The 20,475-nt window shown below is 38.9% G+C and overlaps 1 protein-coding gene across 2 annotated transcripts in view; it reads right to left on the minus strand.

Annotated features, from left to right (window-relative positions):
* Positions 1-20,475, minus strand: part of LOC311248984 (thrombospondin-3b-like) — a 179,724-nt gene that overhangs the window by 86,520 nt on the left and 72,729 nt on the right. For both annotated transcript variants that reach the window (XM_084338228.1, XM_084338227.1), the window contains one exon: positions 797-1,003. In XM_084338228.1, the coding sequence (XP_084194354.1) occupies positions 797-1,003 (207 nt within the window). The remainder of the gene's footprint in view (positions 1-796; positions 1,004-20,475) is intronic.

Genomic DNA, 20,475 nt, shown 5'->3' on the forward strand with positions numbered 1-20,475 from the left:
CAGACTCGAGGTGATCATTGTCACTTCATGAAGTAGTTCAAGATGAAAGTAAAATATCTGTGTTCATCACAATGATGAATTATACTCAATATGATATGGTAGCAGTCCATAAGACACTGTATTGCTATTTCTTCATCTAGGCTACATCATTTCATGGACAACATTTAATTTCAACACAAGGATGTGATGTCCCTGATGACATCACTGGTGGCCATATTCAAACTCAATTCAAAATCTCATTTACTATTTTTATTTTTATTACACCAGCCTTATCTTTTACTTTACTTTGCATCTCTTCAACACATTTATACAACTTCCTTGAATCTGAGTCTTGAATGTCTGTTAATTATTTTTGCAAAAGAAAGTAGTCTTAATTATTTATTTCCCAGCACCTCTTTCTTCCCTTCCTGACCATGTTGTTTTTGCTGGATGTAGCACACACCACATTTGATATTCTCTTTATTTTTGGGCTTTTTCTGTATTTTTCACCCAGTCCCTTCCTGGTCGTTGCGCGCATTGCCCCACTGTCGGCCTGGGGAGGGTGTAGAACTACCACATGTCTCCTCCGATACATGTGGAGTCGCCAGCCGCTTCTTTTCACCCGACAGCGAGGAGTTTCACTGGGGGAACGTAACGCGTGCGGAGGTTGGCGGAGGTTCCCCCAGATCCCCTCCCTGCTGAACAGTCTGTAGTGTGGTAGTGAAAGGGCTAAAGCAGACATATTATCAATGTTATTGTGGGCAGCTGTGTTTACTCTGCTATGACACATCTGTAGAAAGGGGTCCAGAAGACATACCTTTGTTAACCTTGCCCATGAGTGCCACCTCCAGGTACTTCCTGTTGTCTTCCTTGTTGTAGAGGCCCAGCAGCACCCCTCCCAGCTTGGGCGGCAGGCGCAGGGTTGACACCAGGTACAGGTCTGACACGATGCCCAGTGCCGATGACATCTTTACCACCGCCGCAGAGCCCTGCTTGGCGTCGTGTAGCTCCAGCATGTCAATCACTGGGAGGAAAGGGGCGGGCTCAAATTTGAATTGAAATCAATGTTTTTTTCTTAAAAGTTGAGTACTTTATTATCTAAAGATAATAGTCATGTTAAGAGTGTTGTGTTCATTCATAGTTAGAGACAGTAGAGGTTGAGTACTTTATTATCTAAAGATGGTAAGTTAGAGTATTGTGTTCATTCATAGTTAGAGACAGTAGAGGTTGAGTACTGTATTATCTAAAGATGGTAAGTTAGTGTTGTGTTCATTCATAGTTAGAGACAGTAGAGGTTGAGTACTTTATTATCTAAAGATGGTAAGTTAGTGTTGTATTCATCCATAGTTAGAGACAGTAGAGGTTGAATACTTTATTATCTAAAGATGGTAAGTTAGTGTTGTGTTCATTCATAGTTAGAGACAGTAGAGGTTGAGTACTTTATTGTCTAAATGTAACGGATATGTGCCGCGATAGTGTGACTACGGCACATAGAAGTAAAACTCCCTCCCCAGAGGCATCCAAACTGAGCGCTTAGGAGGGAATTCCTTTCTTGGCGCAGCGGTTTGCGATGCTGGCCCCGGTGCGGACGCCCTGGGTTCGACTCCCACTCAAGGCATGGTCGAAGTAGTGGCAGGTTCAGCATTGAACCGGCTACATAAAGATGGTAAGTTAGAGTGTTGTGTTCATTCATAGTTAGAGACAGTAGAGGTTGAGTACTGTATTATCTAAAGATGGTAAGTTAGTGTTGTATTCATCCATAGTTAGAGACAGTAGAGGTTGAATACTTTATTATCTAAAGATGGTAAGTTAGTGTTGTGTTCATTCATAGTTAGAGACAGTAGAGGTTGAGTACTTTATTATCTAAAGATGGTAAGTTAGAGTATTGTGTTCATTCATAGTTAGAGACAGTAGAGGTTGAGTACTGTATTATCTAAAGATGGTAAGTTAGTGTTGTGTTCATTCATAGTTAGAGACAGTAGAGGTTGAGTACTTTATTATCTAAAGATGGTAAGTTAGAGTATTGTGTTCATTCATAGTTAGAGACAGTAGAGGTTGAGTACTGTATTATCTAAAGATGGTAAGTTAGTGTTGTGTTCATTCATAGTTAGAGACAGTAGAGGTTGAATACTTTATTATCTAAAGATGGTAAGTTAGTGTTGTGTTCATTCATAGTTAGAGACAGTAGAGGTTGAGTACTTTATTATCTAAAGATGGTAAGTTAGTGTTGTATTCATTCATAGTTAGAGACAGTAGAGGTTGAGTACTGTATTATCTAAAGATGGTAATTAGTGTTGTATTCATTCATAGTTAGAGACAGTAGAGGTTGAGTACTGTATTATCTAAAGATGGTAATTAGTGTTGTATTCATTCATAGTTAGAGACAGTAGAGGTTGAGTACTTTATTATCTGAATATGGTAAGTTAGAGTATTGTGTTCATTCATAGTTAGAGACAGTAGAGGTTGAGTACTGTATTATCTAAAGATGGTAAGTTAGTGTTGTGTTCATTCATAGTTAGAGACAGTAGAGGTTGAGTACTTTATTATCTAAAGATGGTAAGTTAGAGTATTGTGTTCATTCATAGTTAGAGACAGTAGAGGTTGAGTACTGTATTATCTAAAGATGGTAAGTTAGTGTTGTGTTCATTCATAGTTAGAGACAGTGGAGGTTGAGTGCTTTATTATCTAAAGATGGTAAGTTAGAGTGTTGTGTTCATTCATAGTTAGAGACAGTAGATGTTGAGTACTGTATTATCTAAAGATGGTAAGTTAGTGTTGTATTCATTCATAGTTAGAGACAGTAGAGGTTGAGTACTGTATTATCTAAAGATGGTAAGTTAGTGTTGTGTTCATCCATAGTTAGAGACAGTAGAGGTTGAGTACTTTATTATCTAAAGATGGTAAGTTAGTGTTGTGTTCATTCATAGTTAGAGACAGTAGAGGTTGAGTACTGTATTATCTAAAGATGGTAAGTTAGTGTTGTGTTCATTCATAGTTAGAGACAGTAGAGGTTGAGTACTTTATTATCTAAATGTAACGGATATGTGCCGCGATAGTGTGACTACGGCACATAGAAGTAAAACTCCCTCCCCAGAGGCATCCAAACTGAGCGCTTAGGAGGGAATTCCTTTCTTGGCGCAGCGGTTTGCGATGCTGGCCCCGGTGCGGACGCCCTGGGTTCGACTCCCACTCAAGGCATGGTCGAAGTAGTGGCAGGTTCAGCATTGAACCGGCTACATAAAGATGGTAAGTTAGAGTGTTGTGTTCATTCATAGTTAGAGACAGTAGAGGTTGAGTACTGTATTATCTAAAGATGGTAAGTTAGTGTTGTATTCATTCATAGTTAGAGACAGTAGAGGTTGAGTACTGTATTATCTAAAGATGGTAATTAGTGTTGTATTCATTCATAGTTAGAGACAGTAGAGGTTGAGTACTTTATTATCTGAATATGGTAAGTTAGAGTATTGTGTTCATTCATAGTTAGAGACAGTAGAGGTTGAGTACTGTATTATCTAAAGATGGTAAGTTAGTGTTGTGTTCATTCATAGTTAGAGACAGTAGAGGTTGAGTACTTTATTATCTAAAGATGGTAAGTTAGAGTATTGTGTTCATTCATAGTTAGAGACAGTAGAGGTTGAGTACTGTATTATCTAAAGATGGTAAGTTAGTGTTGTGTTCATTCATAGTTAGAGACAGTGGAGGTTGAGTGCTTTATTATCTAAAGATGGTAAGTTAGAGTGTTGTGTTCATTCATAGTTAGAGACAGTAGATGTTGAGTACTGTATTATCTAAAGATGGTAAGTTAGTGTTGTATTCATTCATAGTTAGAGACAGTAGAGGTTGAGTACTGTATTATCTAAAGATGGTAAGTTAGTGTTGTGTTCATCCATAGTTAGAGACAGAAGAGGTTGAGTACTTTATTATCTAAAGATGGTAAGTTAGTGTTGTGTTCATTCATAGTTAGAGACAGTAGAGGTTGAGTACTGTATTATCTAAAGATGGTAAGTTAGTGTTGTGTTCATTCATAGTTAGAGACAGTAGAGGTTGAGTACTGTATTATCTAAAGATGGTAAGTTAGTGTTGTATTCATCCATAGTTAGAGACAGTAGAGGTTGAGTACTTTATTATCTAAAGATGGTAAGTTAGAGTATTGTGTTCATTCATAGTTAGAGACAGTAGAGGTTGAGTACTTTATTATCTAAAGATGGTAAGTTAGAGTATTGTGTTAATTCATAGTTAGAGACAGTAGAGGTTGAGTACTTTATTATCTAAAGATGGTAAGTTAGAGTATTGTGTTAATTCATAGTTAGACAGTAGAGGTTGAGTACTTTATTATCTAAAGATGGTAAGTTAGAGTGTTGTGTTCATTCATAGTTAGAGACAGTAGAGGTTGAGTACTGTATTATCTAAAGATGGTAAGTTAGTGTTGTATTCATTCATAGTTAGAGATAGTAGAGGTTGAGTGCTTTATCTAAAGATGGTAAGTTAGAGTATTGTGTTCATTCATAGTTAGAGACAGTAGAGGTTGAGTACTTTATTATCTAAAGATGGTAAGTTAGAGTATTGTGTTCATTCATAGTTAGAGACAGTAGAGGTTGAGTACTGTATTATCTAAAGATGGTAAATTAGTGTTGTGTTCATTCATAGTTAGAGACAGTAGAGGTTGAGTACTGTATTATCTAAAGATGGTAAGTTAGTGTTGTATTCATCCATAGTTAGAGACAGTAGAGGTTGAGTACTTTATTATCTAAAGATGGTAAGTTAGAGTATTGTGTTCATTCATAGTTAGAGACAGTAGAGGTTGAGTACTGTATTATCTAAAGATGGTAAGTTAGTGATGTGTTAATTCATAGTTAGAGACAGTAGAGGTTGAGTACTTTATTATCTAAAGATGGTAAGTTAGAGTATTGTGTTCATTCATAGTTAGACAGTAGAGGTTGAGTACTGTATTATCTAAAGATGGTAAGTTAGTGTTGTGTTCATTCATAGTTAGAGACAGTGGAGGTTGAGTGCTTTATTATCTAAAGATGGTAAGTTAGAGTCTTGTGTTCATTCATAGTTAGAGACAGTAGATGTTGAGTACTGTATTATCTAAAGATGGTAAGTTAGTGTTGTGTTCATCCATAGTTAGAGACAGTAGAGGTTGAGTACTTTATTATCTAAAGATGGTAAGTTAGAGTATTGTGTTCATTCATAGTTAGAGACAGTAGAGGTTGAGTACTGTATTATCTAAAGATGGTAAGTTAGTGTTGTGTTAATTCATAGTTAGAGACAGTAGAGGTTGAGTACTTTATTATCTAAATATGGTAAGTTAGAGTATTGTGTTCATTCATAGTTAGACAGTAGAGGTTGAGTACTGTATTATCTAAAGATGGTAAGTTAGTGTTGTGTTCATTCATAGTTAGAGACAGTGGAGGTTGAATGCTTTATTATCTAAAGATGGTAAGTTAGAGTCTTGTGTTCATTCATAGTTAGAGATAGTAGATGTTGAGTACTGTATTATCTAAAGATGGTAAGTTAGTGTTGTGTTCATCCATAGTTAGAGACAGTAGAGGTTGAGTACTTTATTATCTAAAGATGGTAAGTTAGAGTGTTGTGTTCATTCATAGTTAGAGACAGTAGAGGTTGAGTACTTTATTATCTAAAGATGGTAAGTTAGAGTGTTGTGTTCATTCATAGTTAGAGACAGTAGATGTTGAGTGCTGTATTATCTAAAGATGGTAAGTTAGTTTTGTGTTCATTCATAGTTAGAGACAGTAGAGGCTGAGTACTTTATTATCTAAAGATGGTAAGTTAGAGTGTTGTGTTCATTCATAGTTAGAGACAGTAGAGGTTGAGTACTGTATTATCTAAAGATGGTAAGTTAGTGTTGTATTCATTCATAGTTAGAGACAGTAGAGGTTGAGTACTGTATTATCTAAAGATGGTAAGTTAGTTTTGTGTTCATTCATAGTTAGAGACAGTAGAGGCTGAGTACTTTATTATCTAAAGATGGTAAGTTAGAGTGTTGTGTTCATTCATAGTTAGAGACAGTAGAGGTTGAGTACTGTATTATCTAAAGATGGTAAGTTAGTGTTGTATTCATCCATAGTTAGAGACAGTAGAGGTTGAGTACTTTATTATCTAAAGATGGTAAGTTAGAGTATTGTGTTCATTCATAGTTAGAGACAGTAGAGGTTGAGTACTGTATTATCTAAAGATGGTAAGTTAGTGATGTGTTAATTCATAGTTAGAGACAGTAGAGGTTGAGTACTTTATTATCTAAAGATGGTAAGTTAGAGTATTGTGTTCATTCATAGTTAGACAGTAGAGGTTGAGTACTGTATTATCTAAAGATGGTAAGTTAGTGTTGTGTTCATTCATAGTTAGAGACAGTGGAGGTTGAGTGCTTTATTATCTAAAGATGGTAAGTTAGAGTCTTGTGTTCATTCATAGTTAGAGACAGTAGATGTTGAGTACTGTATTATCTAAAGATGGTAAGTTAGTGTTGTGTTCATCCATAGTTAGAGACAGTAGAGGTTGAGTACTTTATTATCTAAAGATGGTAAGTTAGAGTATTGTGTTCATTCATAGTTAGAGACAGTAGAGGTTGAGTACTGTATTATCTAAAGATGGTAAGTTAGTGTTGTGTTAATTCATAGTTAGAGACATTAGAGGTTGAGTACTTTATTATCTAAATATGGTAAGTTAGAGTATTGTGTTCATTCATAGTTAGACAGTAGAGGTTGAGTACTGTATTATCTAAAGATGGTAAGTTAGTGTTGTGTTCATTCATAGTTAGAGACAGTGGAGGTTGAATGCTTTATTATCTAAAGATGGTAAGTTAGAGTCTTGTGTTCATTCATAGTTAGAGATAGTAGATGTTGAGTACTGTATTATCTAAAGATGGTAAGTTAGTGTTGTGTTCATCCATAGTTAGAGACAGTAGAGGTTGAGTACTTTATTATCTAAAGATGGTAAGTTAGAGTGTTGTGTTCATTCATAGTTAGAGACAGTAGAGGTTGAGTACTTTATTATCTAAAGATGGTAAGTTAGAGTGTTGTGTTCATTCATAGTTAGAGACAGTAGAGGTTGAGTACTGTATTATCTAAAGATGGTAAGTTAGTTTTGTGTTCATTCATAGTTAGAGACAGTAGAGGCTGAGTACTTTATTATCTAAAGATGGTAAGTTAGAGTGTTGTGTTCATTCATAGTTAGAGACAGTAGAGGTTGAGTACTGTATTATCTAAAGATGGTAAGTTAGTGTTGTATTCATTCATAGTTAGAGACAGTAGAGGTTGAGTACTGTATTATCTAAAGATGGTAAGTTAGAGTGTTCATTCATTCTGAAATTTTTCAAATACCACTCCCTACAGCCTCTACCTCCGTCAATCATTTGGCAATCTCGAATATTATTGGACAGGGTTTCTAACCAATGAGTAGGGATTTCCAATGGTACCCCACGTGGGAATGAGCGAATCAGGGATCTAGGTGAAAAGTCAAAACAGGAAGAGAATTCTCCATCGAATGCATTGAAGTCTATGAGAAAATAGTTTTCTGAGCTCTCTCACTTTTGACCAAAACCGCTTTTAATCACTAATTTATGAACAGATTTTTATGATTTTTGGACATGTACTACACAAGACTTCAGGCTATGGTCCCAGGCTATGGTTTCAGCCATACCCATTTTTTTGGGAAATACTACTTCTGCACTACTAACTACTACAGAAAAACATGAGTAACAAGTTCAGACCTCAACCATTTCACTACCACACTACAGACGGTTAACCCTCGGTAGTGTGGTAGTGAAAGGGTTAACCTTCTATAATGTGGCAGTGAAACGGTTAACATGACTACAGTCCCCTGTCCTCTTAACATGACTAGTCTCTTGTCTTCTTAACATGACTAGTCTCTTGTCTTCTTAACATGACTAGTCTCTTGTCTTCTTAACATGACTACAGTCTCTTGTCTTCTTAACATGACTACAGTCTCTTGTCTTCTTAACATGACTAGTCTCTTGTCTTCTTAACATGACTACAGTTTCTTGTCTTCTTAACATGACTAGTCTCTTGTCTTCTTAACATGACTAGTCTCTTGTCTTCTTAACATGACTAGTATCTTGTCTTCTTAACATGACTACAGTCTCTTGTCTTCTTAACATGACTAGTCTCTTGTCTTCTTAACATGACTACAGTCTCTTGTCTTCTTAACATGACTAGTCTCTTGTCTTCTTAACATGACTAGTCTCTTGTCTTCTTAACATGACTACAGTCTCTTGTCTTCTTAACATGACTACAGTCTCTTGTCTTCTTAACATGACTAGTCTCTTGTCTTCTTAACATGACTACAGTCTCTTGTCTTCTTAACATGACTAGTATCTTGTCTTCTTAACATGACTACAGTCTCTTGTCTTCTTAACATGACTAGTCTCTTGTCTTCTTAACATGACTAGTCTCTTGTCTTCTTAACATGACTACAGTCTCTTGTCTTCTTAACATGACTACAGTCTCTTGTCTTCTTAACATGACTACAGTCTCTTGTCTTCTTAACATGACTAGTCTCTTGTCTTCTTAACATGACTAGTATCTTGTCTTCTTAACATGACTAGTCTCTTGTCTTCTTAACATGACTACAGTCTCTTGTCTTCTTAACATGACTAGTCTCTTGTCTTCTTAACATGACTACAGTATCTTGTCTTCTTAACATGACTACAGTCTCTTGTCTTCTTAACATGACTACAGTCTCGTGTCTTCTTAACATGACTACAGTCTCTTGTTTTTTTAACATGACTACAGTCTCATGTCTTCTTAACATGACTACAGTCTCGTGTCTTCTTAACATGACTAGTCTCTTTTCTTCTAACATGACTAGTCTCTTGTCTTCTTAACACGGCTACAGTATCTTGTCTTCTTGACACAATTACAGTTTCTTGTACCTAGTATCTTCCTCTTAAAGGGGAACTCCAACATTTTGGGAAATTAGCTTATTTAACATCTTCCCTGGAGTTAGACAAGAAGATACATACCTTTTTTGTCTCTGTGCGTGCATTTTAGCTTTGGGAATAGACGCTCCGTTAGCATAGCTTAGCTTCATCACTGGAAGTGAGGCAGGACAGTAGCCTTACAGTGCCTTACAGTGTATTGCAAGGTCTGACATTGACCAAATTTGATATGCATGACCTTGGTGGGCTCTAGGTCAACTCCTGAAAAGGGGGTCAATGTCAGACTTTGCAATCAAAAGTTAGGGGGCTAATAACCCTTGCCATAATTTCAGTGCGCCCCCTAACTTTTGATTGCAAAGTCTGACATTGACCCCCTTTTCAGGAGTTGACCTAGAGCCCACCAAGGTCATGCATATCAAGTTTGGTCAATGTCAGACCTTGCAATACACTGTAAGGCACTGTAAGGCTACTGTCCTGCCTCACTTCCAGTGATGAAGCTAAGCTATGCTAACGGAGCGTCTATTCCCAAAGCTAAAATGCACGCACAGAGACAAAAAAGGTATGCATCTTCTTGTCTAACTCCAGGGAAGATGTTAAATAAGCTAATTTCCCAAAATGTTGGAGTTCCCCTTTAAGGGGAGACACTGCAGGTGAATAGGGTAAAGAAATTAACTAATAGATATCACAATGAAACTTCCCCAGTTTATTACTTATATTAAGACAAGACTTTTTTGTATTATAAGTTTTCTGAAATTGTATGTTTAAATATGCAAATGAGGCATGATCTACTTAAATATGCACTAATTTGCATATAATTCCAGGACAGAAATCTGAACATTGGATGAAGCCATTTTCAAAATTATAGTTTCATTTTGTTGACATATTAGAGCCAAAGGTTATTACAGAGGGGATTTTGGATATCTCTTTTTATCACTCCATAAATCAGAAAATACTCCATTCAGTCCATTTTTATGGTAAAATTCCATATTTCGCCATGTTTTTAGGAATAAAATGTGATATAAATCAGGGTATGAATGCGATATCAACAAACCCTTCTGTAAATACCTTCAGAACATAGATATGAATAGAACTGGAAGGTTTGGTGTATGTGTGTGCTACTGAAGTGGAGATTTCTGGCTCAGAGTATGAGGAAAAACTCTTAAAACTCATTTTTGGGAAAATGCCTTCAAAGTTCTGTATTGTAAAATGCCATACTTTTTTTTTAAACAGATATTTACAAACACAATACCTAATTAAACCATTAGTAATAGACAACCTAAACACATGCCTGATAACTGAATAATAATAATAATGATGTTATTGAACTGAACAGAACTACACACAGGCTACAAACAGTGTAGTACAGTGTAGTACCCCCTAATAGGCAAAAATGAATAGATATCACTATGAAACTTTCCCAATTTGTTATGTACATATAAACTAAGAAAAAATATATTGCAAGTTTTCTGAAATGTATGTTTATATATGCAAATGAGGCACTTCCCCATTAAATATGTGCACATTTATGGATGCAATAAGGTAAAATGATGTAAAATAAACAACTAAATGTGTGTTATTGACGTTTTATTGTCACTAGTTTCATAGAAGACATGTTTAGGAAGCAAAATATAACAATCTCAAAATCAACAAAAAAAGTATATTTGACTATTCACCTGCAGTGTCTCGCCTTAAAAGGAACACGCCAACTTTTTGGGAAATTAGCTTATTTGCCATCTACCCTGGAGTTAGACAAGCAGATACATACCCTTTTCTTCTCTGTGCATGCATTAAGCTTAGGGAACAGCCTAGCGTCATTCACTGGAAGTAGGTGTGCCAGTGTAGCCTAGTTCCCAACAGTCACGAAATACACTCCAAAACTTTCCTGTAAACATGTTGTGACCTGTGTGTGCACATGGAGAAAAAATAAATTGACATTTTCGTTTTCTAAGCTAAATAAATATATATATAAGATATATACTCTGAACTAAGGTCGTCCGATATTATCGGCCGATATTGGCATAAAAATGTGACATCGGGGGGAGCTCCCGTAGCTCACCGCATATCTCGGCGCTATTTCTGCGTCGGGGAAAACCGTGCTCGTCACGGATCTGGGGGACACGAGTTCGATTCCCGGACCCGCAGTCATTTCTCAGAATGTCTTCCCCTGCTCTACATCCCATTTCAACCTGTTTCTGTCGGTCATGCTTGACCAGAAAAAGCGATAAACGCTAAAAAATAAAGTTGAAAAAAAAATGTGACATTGGAAAATATCGGTATCGGTTTTCAAAAAAGAAAAAAAGAAAAAAAAAACATTTATTTAACCTTTATTTACCCAGGCAAGCAAGTAAGAACAAATTATTATTTTATTTATTGTCAAAGTATGCATAATGTTGTGTTAATTAAGAGATATGTACCGTACTTTTCGGACTATAAGCCGCGGCTTTTTCCCCCATTTTTCGACCCTGCGGCTTATATAACGGTGCGGCTAATCTATGGATTTTTACAGCTAACTGGGCGCACTCCCTCAGCTCTGTGACCGTCAGATCAGACTCCTAAATCTGCTGCAGCAGTGCACGTCAACCACGTCAACAAACCATTACGGCAAGAGTCTAGTGTATGAGCAGCTCAGGGCTCCTCTTTCAACATGCTGCCTACCTACTGTACCCGGCGCGGCTAACTGGCTAACGTTATGAGAGCTAACGTTGCTACCTACTGTACCCGGAGCTGCAAACTGGGAGCTGCTAACTGGCTAACGTTATGAGAGCTAACGTTGCTACCTACTGTACCCGGCGCTGCTAACTGGCTAACGTTATGAGAGCTAACGTTGCTACCTACTGTACCCGGAGCTGCAAACTGGGAGCTGCTAACTGGCTAACGTTATGAGAGTTAACGTTGCTACCTACTGTACCCGGCGCTGCTAACTGGCTAACGTTATGAGAGCTAACGTTGCTACCTACTGTACCCGGAGCTGCTAACTGGCTAACGTTATGAGAGCTAATGTTGCTACCTACTGTACCCGGAGCTGCTAACTGGCTAACGTTATGAGAGCTAACATTGCTACCTACTGTACCCGGAGCTGCTAACTGGCTAACGTTATGAGAGCTAACATTGCTACCTACTGTACCCGGCGCTGCTAACTGGCTAACGTTATGAGAGCTAACGTTGCTACCTACTGTACCCGGCGCTGCTAACTGGCTAACGTTATGAGAGCTAACGTTGCTACCTACTGTACCCGGCGCTGCTAACTGGCTATCGTTCCCGTTTAAACAAAAATGTTAATAAATGGGAGCTTCCTCAAACAGCCATCTCTTTCCCGACAATCCCCTCTGTGCACAAACCCTTACATATGGTAATTAAACATTAAAACACCTGCGGTTTATAGTCCAGTGCGGCTTATATATGTACACATCATTCAATTTAGCTGCTGCGGCTTATATTCAGGTGCGGCTTATAGTGCGAAAAGTATGTTAATTACCTGAAATTATTCCGTTTTTGGGGGGGGGGGGGGGGGGGGGGGGGGGGGGGGGGAACCCTGCATATATCGGTATCGGTTGATATCGGTATCGGAAATTAAGAGTTGGACAATATCGGTATATCTTTCTGTATCGGTAAAAAAGCCAATATCAAGCATCCTTGCTCTGAACTCTTTTTTGCCGAACCACTGCTGCCTGGGCGCAGTGATTTCATCACCTTCAAAAAAACAACAGGGCTTTTGAGGTGATGAAATCACTGCTCCCAGGTGGGTGGGTTCTGGGGACCCCCAGGGATCATTAAGGGGTTCCAGGGAGTAGGAATCACACTAAATCTTATCAGATAGTGGTCCATGGCCCTACTATGTGTCAATTTTGGGTGCTTGACACTACAACATCCAATATGATAGAATATACTACACCAGAATAATTGTCATAAGCAATAATACTACTGTATCATCTGACTATTTTCGTTTTTCTCATTCAAGCATGGGACGTTAGAGGTGATTGACGGAGGTGATTGTTTTTAATGTCTAAATGAATGAAAGCAAGGGCATTAACTCAAGATCCTCACAAAACTAGATCTTAAATATTATATAGAGTTTTTGTTTGATGATCACACCTGTTCCACCCGACGGGACCGGAGTGTTGCAAAAGATTTGCAATTTTAAAATCAAACATATTCAAGTATTAACATAACTAAAATGTCACAAAAGCATGTAGAATGTATATTATCATCAATACGTTAGGTTAAAAGTGCCATTAGATAGTTTTAAGTTTTCGATTAACTGAAGTCTATTGCGAGACGGCGACCATTTGACATTTTTAACCATGGGAATTGTAGTCATCTTGCGGCCATTTTGTGGAGGGCATCTATAGCTGTCGATCAGCGTTGGAATTTTTCCAAACTACACTTCCTGGCAGATTCTATGGGGGTTCAAAGTTCAGTGTTCTGAATGAATTATATCAATAACTGTTATTATTCGGGATAATAAGCCACAAAAGGTAACGTTTTTGACAAATATTGAAACACAGTTAGTTTCTCCTCCCTATTGTTAGCATGTAGCAACAATTATATCTGAAATTTGTTTCAAAATGGTTGCACTGTGGTGAAAATAAAAAAGTACAGTAAATTACAGTAGATATCATTATCTGTTCTTATGCACGCCTGGTGATACTAAATCCAAATTGAACTCGGGCATTTGAAAGATAATATATGTATATATATATATGTACAGAGGTCGTGTGGGGTTAAATGCCCATGGCACCTGGACTCTCCAATTTTTAATAACCAGCAATTACTTGTAGGACACAAGCCGGTTAATATTCCTCAATGGCAAAGGAGGGGAGTGCATACTCTGGAGGATATTTATGATAAGAACGGCCTCCGTGCGTTTCAGGACTTAAGAGAATTTTATGATCTTCCCGGCGAGTCCTTCTTTCTTTACCTTCAACTAAGGTCAGCACTGAGGGCGCATGGCGTACCGTGGGCTCAGGCCTTGCACCCACACCCCTTCCTCAGGCTCATAGTGGACAGGACGACATCCAGAGGGTTTGTCTCCGACTTTTATACGCTCTTAATTCAATCCACGTATAAAAATTTATCATTGGATACAATCTGGCGTGTGGATATCCCGGAGTTGGACCCCGAGTTTGACTGGGATGATGTTTGGGCAAATGTGGCATTATCTTCCCGCAACCCCAATCACCAGCAAATTAATTTTAATTATATTCATAGGACCTATCTTACACCTAGGAAGCTATATGCTATGGGACTGATAACCGACTCTCGGTGCACTTTGTGCTCTCAAAAGGCCACTGGCACTTATATGCATATGTATTGGGATTGCCCACCAGTGGCCCGCTTCTGGAGGTCAATAACGGACAAACTTTCAGATCTGTGTGGCCTAACTATCCCATTCACAGCTGTTACGCTACTCCTGAACGATATAACGACACTACCCGTGTCCGTACAACTGAAAAGGGTTGTCCTAGCGGGCGTCACAGCAGCGAAGAAGCTAATAGCAATGAGATGGAAGGAGCCTGAGAAGCTTACAATGATTAACTGGTCCCTAACTCTATTGGATGTGATTTATCTTGAGATATCCACAGCCCGGGTGATTGGGGTGGGGCAGGCTGGAATTGACCTATGGTTCGCAGCAGCTGAGAAGGTAAAGACCGCAGTGTGCGGCTGAGCGGGGTTGGGGTGCGTGTTCGGGTGAGTCCGGCGGTCTCTTGGGAGGGGGAGGAGGAAATGTTTTGTCTGTCTTGTCTTTTGTCTTGTCATCTTGAGTTTAGCTGGGGATATTATGGGGGGGCAGCTATTTAACTATTTCTTCACTGTTTGGCCACTTTTACACGGTCTCTGTGAGTCTATGGAACACCTCTACAGGTTTTTGTTTTTTCATGAAGGTTCATTGCTCTGTTTTCGGGTCGTGTTCTCAAAAAATGGTCCTTGTGGTGGATTGGAGATGTACGTTTTATTAATATAGGGTCACACGGCCGGGAATCGGGGCTGAACACTGGGAAAGACCATTTATTAGATAGTACCCCTTGGAATTAAATTTAGAAGGTTGAACTCTGTTTTCTTTTCTCTTGTCTGTATAATTGTTAGTCTGTATTATTATTATTGTTTTTGTTATTTTCTTGTGAAGTTCTATGTACTGTGATTGTGGTTAATGTGTTGTCTTGTTTCATGTGAATAATAATAAAAAATTTGATCAAAAAAAAAGAAAAAATGTATATATATATAAATGTGCGAATTGGCTATAATATGGTAATTTATAAGCCTCCTATTCTATATTATATAATAATATTTCAAATTGCATTGGTCCGGATGGGAGAATTCAGTACTGTATTCTACAGAACCTTCTGTTTAATCATCTTCCCTTTATTAATTTCCTTAGATCTTTTGTACACATGATCTCAAGAAGGTACTGAACGAGATCAGTGGCAGTTTTTTATGTTTGGTCATTATTAGCATGGTGTTATTCACTGTCAAAGATGCAAAGAAAAATCATAATTCATATTCTCCTTTGTTTCATCACAATTTAAGCAAGCCTAGTAATAGACACAATATTTCTGACACTGTGAATACATTCCCTGAGGTCCATAGACGTACCTAGATACCAAGAATATGCAAATGGACCTTGTAGAAGTGGAGCAATATTCCATTTACCTAGGTATATATTTTAGGTGGATTTTCACCACGGGTGGAACAGGTTAAAGGGATATTTCATATTTGGTCCTCAAAATGAATGGAAGTGAACAAGGAGCCTGACACCTGGGAGGAACAGTGCTGTTACGGCAGGGACAGTAGTGGCCACTAGGTTACTTGTAGATGACCTTACAGTACATAGAGGTAAGACTACTGAAACTTGACAAATTCTACTAAAGTGAAATATCCCTTTGACATTACTTGACCAGTGTAATTTGATGCAATTTGGATCATTGAACATAAGCAGATACTGTGTGATATTGTTATGAATCCATTTGATTATCGTGATATACATTTCCTCCATATCATATTGCACTGTCTTGTGTTCTGTGATGAAGGTCTTCCCAGCACAACAGAGTCTTCCTTCACCTGAGTGACAACTTCTCCCCAAGTCCAGTTTGAGCAGCAGATTTGTTTCTTCTATTACTTCATCCATTTAACAAGCACCAGGGTATCATATGAGAATAATGTAAATGTTTGGAGCTCCCAGCAGCAACACTGACCACATCCTCACTTCAAGTCATTTCAAGTGATCATCTTTCTGGCTCCACGTCCACTCAAGACATTATGGTGGAGACTTTAACCCTGTCACTACCACAATACCAAAGGGTACCAATGTGACAATAAAGAAGGTTAACCTGGTCACTGCCACACGACAAAGGGTTAACCCTTTCACAACCACACTACAGAAGGTTGAATGAATGAATGAATGAAAACTTTATTTAACAGATTGCAGAATGGGTACAATACAGTACGGCTCAATACACACAATTGTTATGGGGATGCAGACCTGAGAAAGACGTTTGTCTTGTTTCCATCAGGGTCCCCCATTTTCAATTCATATAGACATTTATGACATACACAACATACATGACATTTATGGCATAGGGACATATAGGTATTTAGTACTGATACATTTGTGACATAAACGGTGTTCAAATATACAGTACTGTTACCCCTAGATCCTGACAGAGTATATACATATGATGGGGAGGGGACTGTACATTAGGAGGGGGTGGGTGGGTGGGAGAGAGATATACATACGGCGGGGAGGGAATATATACATGCGGTGGGGAGGAGACTGTCTATTAGGAGGTGGTGGGGGTTTTGGGCATTTACGGTGGCCAGTTTCGAATTGCAGCCTCCCGTAGGTGCTCTTTAAGAGCGGTTTTGAATGTGGGTAGGGATTCACATTCCTTTACAGCTTTAGGGCGTTCCACATTGATGTGGCATAATTGCGAAACGTATTTAGTCCCTTGTTTGAGCCGAATCTGGGTTTAACATGATTTGTTGAGCTTCCTCTGGTGTAGTGGTTGTGGTATTCACTGACCTTTGGGAAGTATTTTGACATGTACATGGGTACCTTAGTCGTATAGTGTATCTTGTAGACCAGGCCCATTGCAAGTTGCTGTACTCTGTCGTCTACTCTAAGCCATCCTAGGTTAACCTTCTGTAGTGTGGTAGTGAAAGGGTTAAGGTAGAATCTGTAATGCCGCCAAACAGCGACCTCTAGGCAAAAGAGCCCCACTCTGTGGTATTGTCCTTTATACATGTTTTGTTTTGGTCTGCTGTGTGGGTTGAGGATAGGGGAGGGGTTACTACTGCTGGTCACACCTCAGGCTCTGCCAAGAGAGGTCTGGAGAGATTCACAGAATAAGTTACAGCCTACACGTCAGGCCAAAACAAAATACTTAAACAAAGTGCAATACCAAGTTGGGCTCTTTTGCCTAGAGGTCACTGTTTGGTGACATTACAGATTCTACCTTTAAAGAGGTAGGTATTCAAATATATAATTTCCAGTCCTGGTGAAGTTCAATCAATATTAGTGAACGTGAGCTAGAAACCAGAGAGGTAAAACTCAAACTTGCAATTTCATCATGTTTAAAGTCTAGAGTGGCCGCATTGTGGACAGAATGAGTTCTGAAACAGAAATGTTACCCGTATGCATAGAAACCTTTCCCCGGCTAGTTGCTCTCATAGGGTGTCACCTTTGCCACCAGGGCCCTGGCTTAGATAAACACCCCCCCCCCCCCAAAAAAGTATCTTCTTACTCTCTTCATTCTACTAATTAAACTAAACTAAAGTCTTAACTCCGCCAAAATCCCTCTGCTCAAACCATCTCATTGCCTCATTCATGACTTCCTACTCTGTTCAAGTACTTAGCTACTGTCTCCCTCGCATGGGGAGTAGAGGGCCGCCAAGTCTCGTTCCCGAGTAGAAATACAACGAGCGGTGCAGAACGATGACCTCGGACCACATTCCGATGGGGTTGAGAACATTATGTGGAGTTATAGAACTATGTGGTTCTGAGTGTGTGGCGTCGGCCCATTTACTTTTAAAGATCTTTAGGGAGTAAAGGTGGCCCTGGAAAGGTCAACTCGTTACTATCGGAGGGGGAAGGTAAGTGGCTAAAAGAGCATGTAATAAAACGTGCATAATGTAATTTGGGGAATTGGATGGGGATGGTTTTACTTATGTGGTTGTATTTGCTTGGAAGTTGTGCCGGCCCCTACCAGGTCCTCAAACTGACAAGAGTTGACATGAGAGCTGCAAGCTAATCGCAAACAATCCTCAATGTATCCATCGAAAGTCGAGGAGAGGTGAAGCAAAGTGTTGCGGTGGAATGCAGAGCGTTAACAGAGTCCACTATGGAGAGAAGTATAGCCGGTGATCCCCGGCGTCCCTACAGGCCTGTTATCGGCTCGTTCACTACAGCGATTTATGTGACCTCAGCGAGGAGCTGACAGGTGCGCCGTTTCAATCAACACCTTTCACCGTTGGCTCCACCACCTCAAAATAAAACCACACTAAGCAGCTTATTCATTTGTAACTTTAGAAACAGCTGTTGCACTCCAAACAAATACCCATCCTGTTAGCAGCATTCGTGCTCTTTTCTGGCCTGCAAAATCTGTTGCTCTACTTGCTGACAAGTTTGCAATTGTAGGACAAGAGACGGGTAACTCAGTGTACATTTTTACATATGTTGTTATTGTTATTATTATCATTATCATTATCATTATCATTATCATTATTATTATTATTATTATTATTATTATTATTATTATTATTATTATTATTATTATTATTATTATTATTATTATTATTATTATTATTATTATTATTATTATTATGTCAGTGTTTGGTTTGGCACTGCAGGACCTAACAAGGGTTTATCCAATATTTGACACTCGATCATGTGTCATTATTTTTATTTACCTTGTTACTTGCAGAGAACGTTGGTTAGATGGGCTGTAGTTGGTTAGCTGGACTGTAGTTGCTTCCGATTTCATGTTATAGAGATTAAAGGGGAACTACAACCAATTTAGGAATTCATATATATTACTCCTGTGGTCTAAAACAGTCCGAAAACATTAGTGAAAACAAACAACTCTCTTCCTAATCCAAAAACAACTGTGCTAAAACTCAAACTTGTGATGCCATCAAGTATAAAGTCTGGAGCTGCTCCATGCATAGACGGTGAATTGGAAGAGATGTTATAGATGACACTGTGAGCACCCAGGAGAATGTTCTGAGTAAACTAATTTGGGTATAAAACCTCAAATAAACAAATCAGCCTCCCATTCATTGTCTATGGAGCAGCTCAAGACTTTGATCCTGATGACCATTACTTCTCAGGTTTCTGGCTTTATGAGAGACTAGCTAATGTTCATAAATATTGACTGACCGTTTCTAGACCATGGCAATAACATTAATTCAGGTGGTGTTCCCCTTTAAGCATATTGATGGCATTGCCCTGGCACCTGATGGTTCTGGCATCTATTCATTCCAAACTGCCTCCATTGAGCGGTCGGGTGGCGTAGCGGAGATTGCGCTCGTCACCAATGCAAGAGCTGCGGTCTCGACTCCCGGAGTCAGCATTGCCCTGCGGCTTGGGCCGGTCGTCATACTAACTCGTTTGGCTGAGTTAGGGGGAGGGAAGTCGTGGGTGGTAATCTGGCGTTGTGGACAGCGACGCCTACAGGTCAGGTCTGGGCGCCTGCTCAGCGAAAGGCAGGAAATGGTGAAGGCAGCGTGACCTCCCACGTGTTACGCTTCACCAATGAGAGTCCTCGCTGCCAAGTGAAAAAAGAGCCACTGGCTGTCTCAACATGTGTCGGAGAAAGCATGTGGTGGACTTCAGGGTTCCCTTGTACCGACCAGTAGGAGGAACATGCACACAACAACCAGGTATAGGGGAGGGGGGGGGGGATTGGCATAACGACTAAATTGGGATGGGGAGAAAAAATAGAAAATCAGGCGGAGAAAAATGGGATTAATTTTTTTTATTAAAAATACAAATAAAACTCCAACGATAAGGACAGGCCTATAGTTACTACAGCAGTAAATAATTTAAAAGGGCACTTCACCAAAAAACAATGGTGATTTATTTTGTACATAATCTCTCACACATCCAAAAACAAACAAAAAAGTTAGTTTGACAGTTATTGAGGGTAAATTACTTTGAATATGAGTCATCAGGGACATTGAATCATTGTGTTGTGTTAACCCTTTCACTACCACACTACAGACGGTAACTGTAGTGAAAGGGTTAACCTTCTGTAGTGTGGTTGTGAAAGAGTTAATTAGAGCTCAATTAAATGATAAGGTAGCAGTTCCTATAAGACAAGGTATACGGTATTTTTTCATCTACATATTGGGCTGTAAATTAATGGTGCTGTAGTGGTATCTTTTTGTTAAATGATGTGTTAAATATAGCTCTACATTCCAACAGCCATCACTGATATAGAGTGTTTGGTCAGGGGACTCCCAGTCCCTCCACTCTGCAGTAAACACTAAATACATTTATGGTATCCCTTCCCACATTTTGTAGTGGAGTTCTCTCTCCTGATTGGATAAAGTGGGAACGGGATACCAGAAAATGTATTTTC

This window comes from Notolepis coatsorum, assembly GCF_963971535.1.
Source record: "Notolepis coatsorum genome assembly, chromosome: 2".
In the NCBI taxonomy this organism is placed as follows: domain Eukaryota; kingdom Metazoa; phylum Chordata; class Actinopteri; order Aulopiformes; family Paralepididae; genus Notolepis; species Notolepis coatsorum.